Source organism: Pleurodeles waltl, chromosome 4_1 (genome assembly GCF_031143425.1).
Source record: "Pleurodeles waltl isolate 20211129_DDA chromosome 4_1, aPleWal1.hap1.20221129, whole genome shotgun sequence".
Lineage (NCBI taxonomy): Eukaryota > Metazoa > Chordata > Amphibia > Caudata > Salamandridae > Pleurodeles > Pleurodeles waltl.
Genome location: NC_090442.1, coordinates 909,039,246 through 909,055,139, shown reverse-complemented (window position 1 = coordinate 909,055,139; position 15,894 = coordinate 909,039,246). Strand labels below are relative to the sequence as shown.

The following is a 15,894-nucleotide window of genomic DNA, read 5'->3' as shown; positions in this document are numbered from 1 at the left end:
TTCACTGAGTAGTCAACAAAGTCAACCCAGGTCTGGCTCGAGGATTTTTGAGCCCCCCTGAACCTAATCCTGTACTCCTCAGTGGAGAATCCAAAGCCCTCAATCAGGGTACCCTTCATGAGGTCATAAGATTCTGCATCTTGTCCAGAGAGTGTGAGGAGTCTATCCCTACACTTTCCTGTGAACATTTCCCAAAGGAGAGCACCCCAGTGAGATCTGTTCACTTTTCTGGTTACACAAGCCCTCTCAAAAGCTGTGAACCATTTGGTGATGTCATCACCATCTTCATATTTAGTTACAATCCCTTTAGGGATTTTCAACATGTCAGGAGACTCTCTGACCCTATTTATGTTGCTGCCACCATTGATGGGTCCTAGGCCCATCTCTTGTCTTTCCCTCTCTATGGCTAGGATCTGTCTTTCCAAAGCCAATCTTTTGGCCATCCTGGCTAACTGGATGTCCTCTTCACTGGAGTTATCCTCAGTGATTTCAGAGTTGTTGGTCCCTCCTGTGAGGGAACCAGCATCTCTGACTATTATTTGTGGAGTCAGGGCTTGAGAAGCCCTGCTCTCCCTAAGTAGGACTGGAGGGGGGGAATTTCCCTCCAAGTCACTATCTTCATCCTCTGAGTTGCCATCCTCAGAGGGGTTGGCCTTTTCAAACTCTGCCAAAAGCTCCTGGAGCTGTACTTTGGTAGGTTTGGGGCCCATTGCTATTTTCTTTAGTTTACAGAGTGACCTTAGCTCTCTCATCTGTAGATGGAGGTAAGGTGTGGTGTCGAGTTCCACCACATTCACATCTGTGCTAGACATTATGCTTCTAAAAGTTGGAATACTTTTTAAGAAACTAAAACTGGTTCTAGAATCTAATTCAAACTTTTAACAAACTTTTAAACTCTAAAAGAAATGCTAAACAGGATCTAACACAAGGCCCTAGCAGGTCTTTTAAGAATTTAGAAAACTTTTCAAATTGCAAAAATCAATTTCTAATGACAATTTTGGAATTTGTCGTGTGATCAGGTATTGGCTGAGTAGTCCAGCAAATGCAAAGTCTTGTACCCCACCGCTGATCCACCAATGTAGGAAGTTGGCTCTGTATGTGCTATTTCAAAGTAAGGAATAGCATGCACAGAGTCCAAGGGTTCCCCTTAGAGGTAAAATAGTGGTAAAAATAGATAATACTAATGCTCTATTTTGTGGTAGTGTGGTCGAGCAGTAGGCTTATCCAAGGAGTAGTGTTAAGCATTTGTTGTACATACACATAGACAATAAATGAGGTACACACACTCAGAGACAAATCCAGCCAATAGGTTTTTATATAGAAAAATATCTTTTCTTAGTTTATTTTAAGAACCACAGGTTCAAATTCTACATGTAATAGCTCCTTCGAAAGGTATTGCAGGTAAGTACTTTAGGAACTTCAACTCATAAAAATTGCATGTATACTTTTCAAGTTATTGACAAATAGCTGTTTTAAAAGTGGACACTTAGTGCAATTTTCACAGTTCCTAGGGGAGGTAAGTATTTGTTAGGTTAACCAGGTAAGTAAGACACTTACAGGGCTTAGTTCTTGGTCCAAGGTAGCCCACCGTTGGGGGTTCAGAGCAACCCCAAAGTCACCACACCAGCAGCTCAGGGCCGGTCAGGTGCAGAGTTCAAAGTGGTGCCCAAAACACATAGGCTAGAATGGAGAGAAGGGGGTGCCCCGGTTCCGGTCTGCTTGCAGGTAAGTACCCGCGTCTTCGGAGGGCAGACCAGGGGGGGTTTTGTAGGGCACCGGGGGGGACACAAGTCCACACAGAAATTTCACCCTCAGCGGCGCGGGGGCGGCCGGGTGCAGTGTAGAAACAAGCGTCGGGTTCGCAATGTTAGTCTATGAGAGATCTCGGGATCTCTTCAGCGCTGCAGGCAGGAAAGGGGGGGGTTCCTCGGGGAAACCTCCACTTGGGCAAGGGAGAGGGACTCCTGGGGGTCACTCCTCCAGTGAAAGTCCGGTCCTTCAGATCCTGGGGGCTGCGGGTGCAGGGTCTCTCCCAGGTGTCGGGACTTAGGTTTCAGAGAGTCGCGGTCAGGGGAAGCCTCGGGATTCCCTCTGCAGGCGGCGCTGTGGGGGCTCAGGGGGGACAGGGTTTGGTACTCACAGTATCAGAGTAGTCCTGGGGTCCCTCCTGAGGTGTCGGATCTCCACCAGCCGAGTCGGGGTCGCCGGGTGCAGTGTTGCAAGTCTCCCGCTTCTTGCGGGGAGCTTGCAGGGATCTTTAAAGTTGCTGGAAACAAAGTTGCAGCTTTTCTTGGAGCAGGTCCGCTGTCCTCGGGAGTTTCTTGTCTTTTCGAAGCAGGGGCAGTCCTCAGAGGATGTCGAGGTCGCTGGTCCCTTCGGAAGGCGTCGCTGGAGCAGGATCTTTGGAAGGCAGGAGACAGGCCGGTGAGTTTCTGGAGCCAAGGCAGTTGTCGTCTTCTGGTCTTCCGCTGCAGGGGTTTTCAGCTGGGCAGTCCTTCTTCTTGTTGCAGGAATCTAATTTTCTAGGGTTCAGGGTAGCCCTTAAATACTAAATTTAAGGGCGTGTTTAGGTCTGGGGGGTTAGTAGCCAATGGCTACTAGCCCTGAGGGTGGGTACACCCTCTTTGTGCCTCCTCCCAAGGGGAGGGGGTCACAATCCTAACCCTATTGGGGGAATCCTCCATCTGCAAGATGGAGGATTTCTAAAAGTTAGAGTCACCTCAGCTCAGGACACCTTAGGGGCTGTCCTGACTGGCCAGTGACTCCTCCTTGTTATTCTCATTATTTTCTCCGGCCTTGCCGCCAAAAGTGGGGCCTGGCCGGAGGGGGCGGGCAACTCCACTAGCTGGAGTGTCCTGCTGGGTTGGCACAAAGGAGGTGAGCCTTTGAGGCTCACCGCCAGGTGTGACAATTCCTGCCTGGGAGAGGTGTTAGCATCTCCACCCAGTGCAGGCTTTGTTACTGGCCTCAGAGTGACAAAGGCACTCTCCCCATGGGGCCAGCAACATGTCTCGGTTTGTGGCAGGCTGCTAAAACTAGTCAGCCTACACAGATAGTCGGTTAAGTTTCAGGGGGCACCTCTAAGGTGCCCTCTGTGGTGTATTTTACAATAAAATGTACACTGGCATCAGTGTGCATTTATTGTGCTGAGAAGTTTGATACCAAACTTCCCAGTTTTCAGTGTAGCCATTATGGTGCTGTGGAGTTCGTGTTTGACAGACTCCCAGACCATATACTCTTATGGCTACCCTGCACTTACAATGTCTAAGGTTTTGTTTAGACACTGTAGGGGTACCATGCTCATGCACTGGTACCCTCACCTATGGTATAGTGCACCCTGCCTTAGGGCTGTAAGGCCTGCTAGAGGGGTGTCTTACCTATACTGCATAGGCAGTGAGAGGCTGGCATGGCACCCTGAGGGGAGTGCCATGTCGACTTACTCGTTTTGTCCTCACTAGCACACACAAGCTGGTAAGCAGTGTGTCTGTGCTGAGTGAGAGGTCTCCAGGGTGGCATAAGACATGCAGCAGCCCTTAGAGACCTTCCTTGGCATCAGGGCCCTTGGTACTAGAAGTACCAGTTACAAGGGACTTATCTGGATGCCAGGGTCTGCCAATTGTGGATACAAAAGTACAGGTTAGGGAAAGAACACTGGTGCTGGGGCCTGGTTAGCAGGCCTCAGCACACTTTCAATTGTAAACATAGCATCAGCAAAGGCAAAAAGTCAGGGGGCAACCATGCCAAGGAGGCATTTCCTTACAATAAGTGTTTTTCAGAATTTTCTTTAAAACAAAAAGGTTATGGCCGATGTCAGACCTAAAAATATTTTTCATGAGAACATTCTCTCCTAGAAAGGAACGTATGTAACCAAAACAGAAATCATGTGTGTGAATGTAAAATACTTTAAAAAAAAAAAAAAAAAAATGTGTAATATTTTATTTAAAAAATATATTCTATGTATTTATTGCTTACACTTTGTATGTTCAATAAATGGAAGACTGTCAATTTGAAAGGACACAGTTTTCAGGACATTCATTTAACTATTGTTCGTGACACAGTACATGCTAATCTTTTAATGTTAAAACAAACGTCAATAAGAAGGAAAAATACTACCTTTGCATAAATAATTCCAGTCACTTGCTTTTTAATTCCATCAGTGAAATTCTCAAATGTGGGATCAGCAACATACTCAAAGGGCGCATCATTTACTTCCAGAAACAGCTCATGGCCATCCATCTTGATAAGCGTTCGCACATTATAGTTCTGGAAAGTTTCAGGAATTCGAGGTGTGAAGAATACAAGTGTGGTGTCATTGATCTTTTTCAGGCTTTTTTCTGTAATCTGAATAAAATAGAGAAATATGTATAAAACAGAATTGAGATCATAGCAAAATGTTATAAATTCGGCAATGCCCAACTTAAAAAAATTATTACTTCGGGTTAAAGGCAATTTAAGAAAATCTTTAGCCATCGGTGGTGAATAAGATGTCCACCTTCCATTGAAAAAAAGAAATTGGTGCCTAATCGACATGCCGCCATATATGCTACAAAGTAAAATTGCTCAATTTTAAAATCGAAAGCACATTAAAATGCATCATCCATAAAGTCTATACAAAGAAGAAAAAATAATTCACGTTTTAAAGGCGTCATACTAATGAAATTAAGTTAAAAAACATACACATTAAAAATATTTTTAGGGGTAGGGTAGTATTCTTTAAACATCCATTAGGGTGCAGGGTTTGCTTCTGCCCAAAAAAACACCAAAGGAAGAAAAAGCAAAATTTAAAGAAGGAGTTTTGGTGGTCTGGGTTTAGGGGGTGATGGTGAGGAGGGTCTGCCAGGACCTACGGACAACACTTACTCAGGGAAGTCCATGACTGGTTAGAAAATTAAATGGTAGATGATTAATAAAGTATATGAACACGCAAAAAAAAAAAAGAAAGTGTAAAACTGAACTGTAATATACTCTCTAAAGGTGAAGTAATTTGCAATTGGAGGCCAACGGTTACGTTGGTATCCTTAGCTTGATTACTGAGAGCAGGACAAGTATATCTAGCATGGACAATTGGTCTCAATTGAAGCACCAGTCTGAATCAACAAAAAGCGCAGGAATTAGGAGCAAAAAAGATGGTGCTATGTTGGAGTCGAGGACATAACGGTCTTTTAGAAATCAAACCAAAGTTTGAAGAGCTACAGCCTTCAACTTCCATTTCTGTTTTTCTTTGCAAATTAAAATATTTTATACTTTGTGTATTTGACTATGCTTGTTTCTGTATTTGTGTATTGTAGGAGGTTCAAACAGTAGAAATTGCTTTCGCTGGGGTCTCGATTCCAGTAGTGATCCAGTCCGCCTACAGAGATCAAAAGATTAAGAACCGCTGGTTTAGAGGGTTTGCTCTCTATTTTGTGGGAAGTAAAGTTTCAATAGTATTTACTGAATAAAAAAAATTTACTCACAAGAACATTTTCAGAATACATTTGCGTTCTGTAATCATTGTATAGAACTAATTTCCCTCTGTGCCACACTATTAAAAACTAATGTACTGCCCCAGGAACTTGATACCTTACAGTAATATATATACAAGCCTCATTACCATACCGACACATTTGTTTAAACTGCACGTTAATAACTTTAATGCTTTACCATTTGTTTCTGATGTGTGTGCTGGTTCTCCCCTAAGAAAACTACCAGGGAGCCTTGGACCTTTTTTGAAAGTAAAATGGAGCAGCAAATGGTAAATTCATTCCCTGTGTAATTTAGAGAGAAGGCTACATATTCCAAGCACATCTCCATTAACTAACTGGGTAAAGGAAATAAGGAAGTGTGTGCATGTGGGGGGGATGCCTACAGTTAACAGAGCAGCTATAGGGATAGCAGACTTCGATACAATGTATTTCGCGGCATAAACAGTAGAAAGCAAGATGCCACAGTACATGTCCTATCACTCAGGCAAACGACCCACCAACTCACGAGAGGGGCTCTTGCCACACCTTTCTCGACCCAAGGTTTGCAGCCTTCTTCAGATCTACTTTGCAGATTCATCTCAAGCCCTCACCCAATCAGAGGAGATGCCAAGGCTAAGCGGAAACGGAGACTGGACAATTTACTCAGCTGATGCCCCACATCAAGCCCCAATATCCATGCACAGGTTTAGCAAGAATTCCAGAGTCCCCCCAGGAGTAGTTGAAAGACTAATATTGACAGTTACAATACTGTATGAATGGCTTAAGCAAGTGAGCATAAGCAACAGCATATCAGTGTAGAATTAGTGTTATGTTTCTGCTTTGTACATTGTTCTTTGGGGTGGAGGTTCTCATTGCTCATTTTTTTAACAGTATATAGTTTTCAACGTTCCAGCCTCAATAAAGCCATGACTTAGAAAAAAAGTATTTACGTTAAAATGTTTTTTGTACAGTAATCTGCAAAAGCATGTATTACTTAAAGGTTCTGTAAACCATAACATTTTAATATCTATTAGTATATTTCTTCATCATCAAATTAGTGTTCATGTTTGCAAAAGAAACAAAATAACACTCAAGTCCCAATCAAGATTTCAATGGAAAGAAAACTTACATTTCTATTTCCTTCAAGGGCTGCTTCTCTTTTCTCTCTCCGGGCGTGCAAGCTGATTATAGCTGCAAATGATTGTATTTGATCAAATCCAGTTCCCGTAATGGTAATCTCTCTCCCACCACTACAGAAAAACAAAATTTACTTATGATTAGCACATAATTTACACGTTCAGTCAACATGCAATGTAATGTAATTCCCCCACTTCGCTTTCTGTTCCACCCTAGACAATGTCTCCTCCAAGAACACAAAGGTGTCCATTCCAAATCACTCTTTTGTTCATTACCAGTGTCACTATCATCAGGACTTCAGATCATGGTGCCTCAAATATTTGCCCTGAATGAGGTCTTCCTCCAAAATTTTAAAATACCATAAAAATGTACCTAATAGTCAATTTCGTACAAGACACAAAGCATCCACAGATTCTGAATACATTTGAGCTCCTACTCTCCAATTAGCCACCCACACCAGCCTTCTGTACGTCCCCCAAAGGGGTAGGCAGAATTTAGGTACGAAATTTGCCCATCTTGGTGGGAGGAATTCGGGCCTGAGGGTGGGAGAAAAGAAAGGCTGTTATACTCCTTGGTAAGGCTTGGAAGAAGAGAATCTGCCATGCACTGGAGGGCTGCTCCCCGCTTTAAAAAAAAATGTGGGTGTCACACATGGATCTTTACTTGGGGAATGCCCTTCATAGCAGGGATCCGCTAGGAAGAGTTACCCCTGGAAAGAAAATCTTCCATTTCCAACAGTACCGCCCCATTGTTATCAATGGTTGGGGCCCGAGCATTGGAGGGTGGGAAAAAAAAAAAAAAAAAGGAGCTGAAAGCTCCTTTACTTTGACTTTGAATAGTGAAGCGATCAAAACGCCATGTGAGCCGATGAGCATTTAAAAAAAAAAAAAAAAAAAAAAAAAAAAAGATTGGGTACCGAAGAAGCTCTTCTTCAGGAGCATCAGGCGGGTATCTGGATAGCACTGCAGGGTTTCCCTACCTTGGGTATGAGGACTTGATACACTTAAATTGTGGATGTAGCATTCACAGCACTTAAGGGTTTGAGATTAATGATATCAGAATATGTCACAGTACCGAAGTGGACATCAAACAAAAGAAACTTTCCACAGTGCCATTGTTGGTCATTAATTGTGAAGCAGGACTGGGTGGAGGGAACATTTTTTCACTACACTGAAATGGCTCATTCAAAAGTGATCTGTCGAACAGAAAGGTGATGAAGGGACAGAAGTAGTCTTTACTACTCTATCTCAGAACTCCAAAAAAACAGACAACAGCAAGAAATCTTGGTAACTTTAAATTAGGTTTATATAACCAACTTGAGTTGCTTATAGTAAATATTCTGACTGTAGAGAAAGTAATGAAATAGGATCTTGCACACATTCCTGAATGCCATGTAGAAATTTAAAATATCCAGAGGAGGGAGCTCGAACTGCCAAGGTGGTCGTCTCAAAGCAGCATCAGTAATTTAGAGCTGCGCTTGCCAGACTTCACTGGCTCTCCATTATGAAAATGGCTGTGTGACCAGGCTAGACAGTACCAGATATGGCAGTTACTCTTATTGGTAAAAAGCACATTTTGTAATAAAGTTAGAGCCCTTAAATCACGTAGCACATTGGCAATATTCTTAAGAAGTGCAGGGGGGGGAGGGTGTGGTCACACTTTTGACATGGTCTCCAAGCTCAACTTTCCTGTTATTCATGAAACCCATTAGCCTGGATTTAGCAGACTATGAACCTTTAAGCTCTGTCTGGTGCCTTCACCTAAATAACCAATAGTTTATGCTTCTTTCTAGGGTCCATTCTTCAAAATGGTACTGCAGCTTCCTAATGCATTCTTTCAGCTGCATCAATTAAAGCACACTGCCAAATGTGTGATTATTGTTGGTAGAATTTAGTTAGACTAGGCTTTCGAACAGACAGATTGTTAACACCAGCTAAGTCACCACATTCAACAGTGGACATAGGTGGTTAGTCTATGTGAGCCAATGATGAAGATTAAAGATTCTTAATTTATTTACTAAGCTGTTGAAACATTTTAGTTCAATATGTAACTACCATTTAGGCCAGAAGAAGCTTATTACCTGACAAAACTTTTGTCCGGCATGAAACTTTCAATAGTAGGGTTCACTCTATAGGAAAAACTTCCAAATACTTTCACGGATTTGCTTCCGTAGAGCAGTTTCAGCTGAACATCCTCTGCCTTGTAGTATGGTCCCGTGACACAAAGGATGTCATCTTCAAACACAGTGCTGTAAGGTGACAAAGAAAACAATTTCATCATGGTTTGTATGCACTTTTACTTTGTACTTATAAACAAAATTCACACTACTTATTCTGAAGAACCTACTCATTTCAGGACAAACTGCTGATACAACAGAGAACACAGCAGACTGCAAGCAAAGCAGGCTTTGGGCATGGCAATCATCTTCAATACACAGTTGTTTGCTAAGGCTCCTCAAACTTTCACCTACTAGACTCTGAAGTGCGATGTCCTTATGACACAAAGAGTCACATCCTTGTAGCCATTGTTCTGTGGGATTCCAAAAAAGCTCCAACTTGTGCAAGGTATGCCAAAAGCTGTAGTTGACATTCACAACTAAATGGGAGGGCCTTTTTGAAGACATAACATCTAACATCTAACTGCCAAGTTGCCATGCTTCAAGGTTCCATTTCCTACCTTCGAATTGACAATTATAATAGGGGAATGCTGCCAATCAGATGGAAGTATCTGAACATCTTCCCCACCAGGTGCGCTGTCTGGTGGTGCTGTCTCCTAATCTTTCACGTGGCTTTGAATGGGGAAGGCTGCTTGGGTCAACAGCCACCAGCTTAGAGGTGGTAGCTCCCAGTCTCCCTCTGCATAGGACTCAGAGTACCCCGATGGATTTACTGAGCTCTGGGGAGGAGGAGATTGCTGTCCTGGAGATTTGTAGGATTCCCTTCCTGGTAATGCACAAGTAGTCTCGGGTGAAAGATGAATCCCACGATTCCCCTATTGTGTACTGGAAAACAGAAAACAAACTGTAGTCACCGTGGGTGCCTGAAGAGCTCTTTTCACTATCTATCCTGGGCACACGTGCTTCTATCTGCTTGCAATTTCAAGACTTCGAGTTCATGGGTGTAGCCAGAGCTTGGCTATTCAACATAAATCTTCTCCCCTGACAAGGAAGATCAGTCTTGTACAACATGGGCCTGAGGAAATGATCTGCTATCCCTCTCTGGATTCCAACCAAACATTCCCACAAGTGTTCCTTTGTCTTGTTAAACGCCTAACTGGACTTCAGTTTGGTATCCTCTACCGCAGAAAATGTTTAAATGCAAATCAAGGATCAGATCATGAAAGGGTGAATGTACGGACTAAATAAAATAGTTAAGACAGTTGACTCAGTCAGAACACTCTAATAACTGGAACCTTAGCAGCATGGAATCAGGGGGAGAGACCAACTCAGTCCGATCTTAATAAAAATAAAAAATAAGCTGCCAGTTCACCTTCAAGCATCATGGTATCGAGCTTATCTAAAGTTGTGCCTATGACTGAATTGGTGCTGTACCCGACATATCATCAATCCTGGAAGCAGCACAAGGACTCTAAAGAATCAGTACAGCTGGCAAGCTTTGGAGGACACTTTCCCACAAATCTTCTGGGTTGAGTTCAAGTTCTTTAGCAAGGAGTGGGTTCACCCATTTTTTTTTTTTTTACATACATATGGAACACCCGAACAATGCGAAAGTGGTGTAAATCTCCCAGGTACCCAATTTGAGCTGTGGCAGTGCCAACTGCCTGGAACATATGCAATAGTTTTAAAGAGTCTGTGCAACCTCCTACAATTGTTTTTGCAGCAATGTATACTGAGGGTTTATTTTTTACCATGGTTCAGGGGAGAATGTGTTGGTGGTGGGAGGAGACAGGATGGGGGATAAATTACAAAGTGGAACAGAATCAAGACGTAGCAGAGGATAAGAGGCTCCCAGTACATTTCTAGTTGCAGATCGCTAAAAAAGACCTGCCACAGGTTATCACTATCTACAGGAATTTTAGGGCAGGTGTCACTGCTATGAACAGATGCAAGATCAGAACCCTCGTCATGACATGACAGTCTTAAATGTTCACGTCGACAGATAATCATCAGGGTCCCAGCACAATCCTTACAGTGGGTAGGCAAGCCCTAGAATATTTGTCATTGGCTCTAGCATAGCCAGTGGCCCATCGCAGCAGTCAGCCAAACTAGCAGCAACAGTAATGAAACAACCTCACAAGTATCCTAGTTTGACACTCACTCAGCTTACCCAGTACAGCAGCACAAGCCATGCTAAATGGTTCAGATCAGTGCGACGCAGGAAGCAAGCACACAGGTAAAATAAGATAGCTCAAAACCTTTTTAAAATTTCTTGGTGCCCGAAAGCACTAAAGATTCACTAATAGAGCACCAGTTGTGTGTGCTTCAAGTGATGTCCTCTCAATGGCTTTAGGGGCCCTATAGCTTGAGATTCAACTGGTAATACCTGTCAAATACAGGAACCAGCTAATGTGAGCATACCCGGGCACTGCCTCCTAGTGGCACAGTTTGAGAATCTACTGGCTCTGCTGTCGTGAGGCTCGCACCTACTTGCTGGTTTAGGAACCCGGCAGTAGGTACAAGTTTTGACAACACAGCTGTCAAACAGACCTCTTACCTGCAATGTGCATAGTGAGATTTAGTCCCCCCCGCCCCCTTTCTTCGACCAGCCCCATTCAGACATTGGCTTAAGACTTTGCCAAACTTGCATTTGATTAGCTCAGATGAGTATTTTCTCTCGTTTAATACCATTGGCTGTTAGGGCGTCTCCTCCTATCTCCACTTAAGTGCTTGCACTGAACTGCATGAAGAACTACTTTACAACTATAGCCCTCTCTCCTCTCTGCTGGCTTCTTCCCAAGTGTCTTCCTCTAAAGTGTTAACACGCTATCTGTTGGCAAATTAGTCTGACGTACTGGTTTTTTGCCAATGCTCGTTTAATTTTTCCAGGGACTAAGCCACAAAGCCAGGGAAGCTAAAGGACACACAAGGTGAATACCATATGAAAGAGGGTAACAAAACAGATTCCAAAAGCCTTTCCTCGAGTTGAGGCTGTCATTGCCAGATCATGCTAAGCACCTAGCTCTGTGTCGATCTGCTGTGGTGCATTTTTCTTCTCCTCCTCCTACTTCTCCCCCTTAACCATAAGTACAACTCTGCTCACGCTCATAAATACCAGTGCCCCTTTTAAATTGTCGTTTATATTTTGCTACTGCCAACCACAGCTACAAGCATGAAGAAATGAGTCAGCCTATTTCATCGATGGTCGTTTACTATTAGTATTTTCCTTCTGTGCATAGTGCACATCCACTTCAAAAGTAGTATCCTTTAGTATCGCTCTGGTGGGCTAATGAGTCCATAAAAAAATTGCCATGCACAAATGTAACTTTCATTTTTTGTTGTTGCAAGGAACCTGCTGCTGGCTGCTTACTGCTGCTCATGTGGCTACTGACTGTACAGACTGCCAACTTAGTATGGTTTTCCCATTCACTATTTGCTTATCATTTAAAGATGTGTGTGTGTGTGTTAATGACTGGTCGATAATTTTTTAATTATTTTGGCATACTTGATCATTCGTCACCATTTCAAGACAGCAACGTGCTGCTTTTAACAACCGTCCACCTTGGTAAGAAAAACATATTCTATTCCTCTTAATTTAGGAAAGACCAAAGGAGTGAACCATACTTACATTTTGCATGGTACCCCTCCAACGTGAACTTGAACATCTTTCTCTGAACCGGTCTTGAGGTAGGAGCCCTTGATTGTGAGTTGAGTTCCACCTGCCATTGGGCCCTCAGCTGGACTGACCTCCGCAGGTTCAGGGTCCTGCAAGAACAGCAAAGAATAGAATGGCTTTCTATAAACTTTAACAAAACCATAAGCATGCTAACGTGGTTCTCAAGAATGTAGGTTAGCCGTGGTCCTTTTCAGCTAAATTCCAAATAACTTCATTTTCCAAGATTAGATGTAGCACATGTTTGAAGACCACCATAGAGATACAGAAAAGGCAAAGAGCAGACCAGGCATTAAGAGCAACCATGGAAATCGGTTTGATCAATTTCACTATGAATTAGTGGGAGGGAAGCATCAAGGTCCTCCAGAGTCTACCTACGGACATGGGTGTAGTGGCTTTGTGAGAGGGAGAAGCAACAGTGTTCGGGTATGGTGAGCTTCAGCAATGCGCAAGGTCAGAGTTTGTAGTGTTTTGCAGATACAGGGAAAGATGGAGCGATTTGATATGGGAGAAGCAGAAGCATTAAATATAGGGGAGGCAGAAGCAGCAGCATCTGCTATGCGGAAAGTTGAAGTAAAATCGAATACTGAGGGTGGGGGAGCCACTGAAGTGTCCAAAGATCAACATTAATTAAACAAGCATTACGTTCAGAGCCAACGTCTTGCTGCTCCTTAAGGAGGCCCGGCTCAGAGCTTAGGGAACGTAGTTTGCTTCAAAGATAAAAACTTGGAATCAGTAATTCACACATGTTCCTGCACAGTGGGCCCTAATGAAAACAAGGACAGTCACTAAATGGGATGAAGTGAGCCTCCCACAGCCCTGGGACCTGCTGCCACTGCACCTGCTGCACTACTGCTAGATTACCCCCGCCCCCCCCACGCCTCTGCTGACACCCATCACTCAGTTATTAAGTATGGTGGCTATTTGAAGACTCAAACAGTAAGCAGTGGGCGGGGGAGGACTCAAAAACAGATCTGCCTTAACTTAATTTTAAAGTAAAGACTGCTCCATCATAAAGTATACTAGGCAGACATTTTCCATTTACTAGACTTTAGTTTTCATAAGTTCTCATGCATAGACGATAGTCCCCACTACTACAACACTTTCCTGCAGAAAGATTATCAGCTTAAACAATGTGCTGCAATACAAAGTCACACACAATAACAAATGGTGTGAAATGTGTTTAGGGCCTTTAAAGAAGAGAAAGCTCTGAAGGTAGTGTACAGAACAGAGAAAGGCCACCCTCAACGAAAACAATCTAAAATTTAAATTGAAGAACAATGATCCAATTTTGTTTTACGACATGCAAATCCTCAACACACAAAAATAGACTGCATGCCAAAGGGAATCCTTGCAGAGTAGTCTTAAAGCAATGACAGCAGATTAGATCCAAAAATGGAGCAAGACACAAGCTTAACAATATGCAGGAGAACAGATGGCAGCGTTGATCCTCCACTGCGTGATGGAGAGTTACAATGCTTCTACTGCACAATGTGGACCACTGCCAAGAAGAGTAGAGTCAGCTTGCCGTCACCGCAGGGATGAGCAGAGTGCTTACGAATACAAAGGCGGAAAAGGAAACTGCAGACTGAGCAGCCCGAACGCAGTTGCATCTATTAATAAGATCCTTCCATATAAAAAAAAAGAAGTGTAAGAATTTGCGTGTTTGACTATGCCGCTAACTGCAGCTTGCAAAAGGGGAAGTTGACAACTCTAACCAGTACCTTCGTGGTAGAACAGTCTTTCAGGTTTCAGAGGGTGTATAAAACTGCTAAATTCCTAGCATGCACATTTCTGTCTTTTGCATCACTCAACCATCAATCGAATAGTAACTTTTTGCTTTGATCTAGTGTATGGAGTATGGCTAAGAGTGCTGTCCTATATTGAATATTTCCTGATTTGAATGGCTGGTATTAAGGAATTAAATCTGCACTTGCATTCAATAATATTTACTCTCAGTGCCTATGAATTACGTGTACCCGTAAGGCTGCTTCAAACCAATTTAGTTGTAGCTGTATTATTGCAAATCTGTAGTTGTTTCTAGCCCACACTAACTCAAGCTAACAAAAACACCTGGTGCTTTCTGGGAAGTGCTGAATGGTTCTTGAAAGATGCCCTAGCCAGATCTTGGATCTAGCCAAAGCCACGCTTGCCCTCATGATTACAGACTTATCTAATTTATAATTTATCTCTGATCCCAGCTCAGGTACCTGCTTACTGGAATGCATGCAGTTGGTGTGCCCATGCTGATCATCCTTCACCAAGTTAGGATCGCCAATTTCTATCCTCTCAAACCCTGTTAACGTTCTGGAGAAACATGTTAATTCTGGCATCTCTTTTTCCTAGAATCTAATTCGATCATGGCCAGTTGAGTGTTTGTACACTTCATTGTAATGAGTCAGCTTTGATCGAGGTGGCTGATGAATTGAAAGCATGTATTCTACGAACAGGGTCAACTCTTACACTTCCCACTAATCAGTACAATTTTGAAAGAACGCTTTCCACTCTTTGCCAAAGGTCAAGAAAAGAAGGGAATAATAGTGGACATGAGGCAGCATGAGAAGAGGAATAACACTATAGTCCATGTCAACCGTAAAGACCATCATGAAAATTGCATTTTGTTTCAAACATTTGAAACTTGTAAAATACCTACTTGGTAAGCGAAGAGTAGAAAGCTAGGTGATGTGCCAAACTTTTCTTTCACAGCAACCGTGACATTGCCAGAAGATGGTGAGGTCACCTCCCCAAGTTCACAGACAATCCTAGCCGGAAGAGAAACATGCTGTATCACATTTTTGGCCTTGACAACTGTACTCATGCCATTAGAAGGAAAGCATTCAACACATTCTTGAAATCTAATGCACAATGGTATATGGCTTCAGCTAAATTTGAACATGTGCTGTGTAGTATGTGTCAAGAGGAAACAGAACGGCACTGGACTGGAAATAAGTGCCACCTGGCTCCTCATAATACCATCTCCTCTTGCTCTTTATATACACAGTCCTACCCACCCATATTCAACGACCTGAGTGTCACATCTGCTGTATCAGTACTGACAATCTCCCTTGTTTCATGACTTAGTGCAATTACTGTTTTTATCTTCACCCCACCTGCAGCAACGACCTAGTTGGTCACAGTCTACATTTACTCCTCACTGTGGATAGAATATTTTTAGGAAAGTGATCTGTTAAGTAAATTCTGTTTTCAAAAGATCTTTGGATCTGGTGTTGCCGACTACCAACTTCCCCTGCCTAATTTGAGTCTAGAAACCTGGGAAAGTTTGCATCTTGCCAGGACTAGCTGCCTGCAATCATATCGGTGGTAGGAACCCAATTATTGCTGGAGAGGAGTACTGGAGTTGCACCTGTGCAAAAAAAAAAAAAAGGTTGCCTGGATGAGAGTGCCTTGAGAAGTTGGACAAGAACTGCAGAAGGTAAGCTCAGTTTGAACAAGGGAACGACCAGCATTGCCGGGCCTCCAGGAGAGGCCTTGAGCCCTGGTCCCTCTAGAGTGTGACTGAAGCA

General features: G+C 43.0%; 1 protein-coding gene across 5 annotated transcripts in view; it reads right to left on the bottom strand.

Annotated features, from left to right (window-relative positions):
• Positions 1 to 15,894, bottom strand: part of PLXNB2 (plexin B2) — a 640,303-nt gene that overhangs the window by 129,685 nt on the left and 494,724 nt on the right. For all 5 annotated transcript variants that reach the window (XM_069229655.1, XM_069229656.1, XM_069229658.1 and 2 more), the window contains 5 exons: positions 15,024 to 15,132; positions 12,326 to 12,462; positions 8,662 to 8,829; positions 6,574 to 6,694; positions 4,114 to 4,341 (listed from right to left, as the gene is read on the bottom strand). In XM_069229655.1, coding sequence (XP_069085756.1) covers positions 4,114 to 4,341; positions 6,574 to 6,694; positions 8,662 to 8,829; positions 12,326 to 12,462; positions 15,024 to 15,132 — 763 coding nt within the window. The remainder of the gene's footprint in view (positions 1 to 4,113; positions 4,342 to 6,573; positions 6,695 to 8,661; positions 8,830 to 12,325; positions 12,463 to 15,023; positions 15,133 to 15,894) is intronic.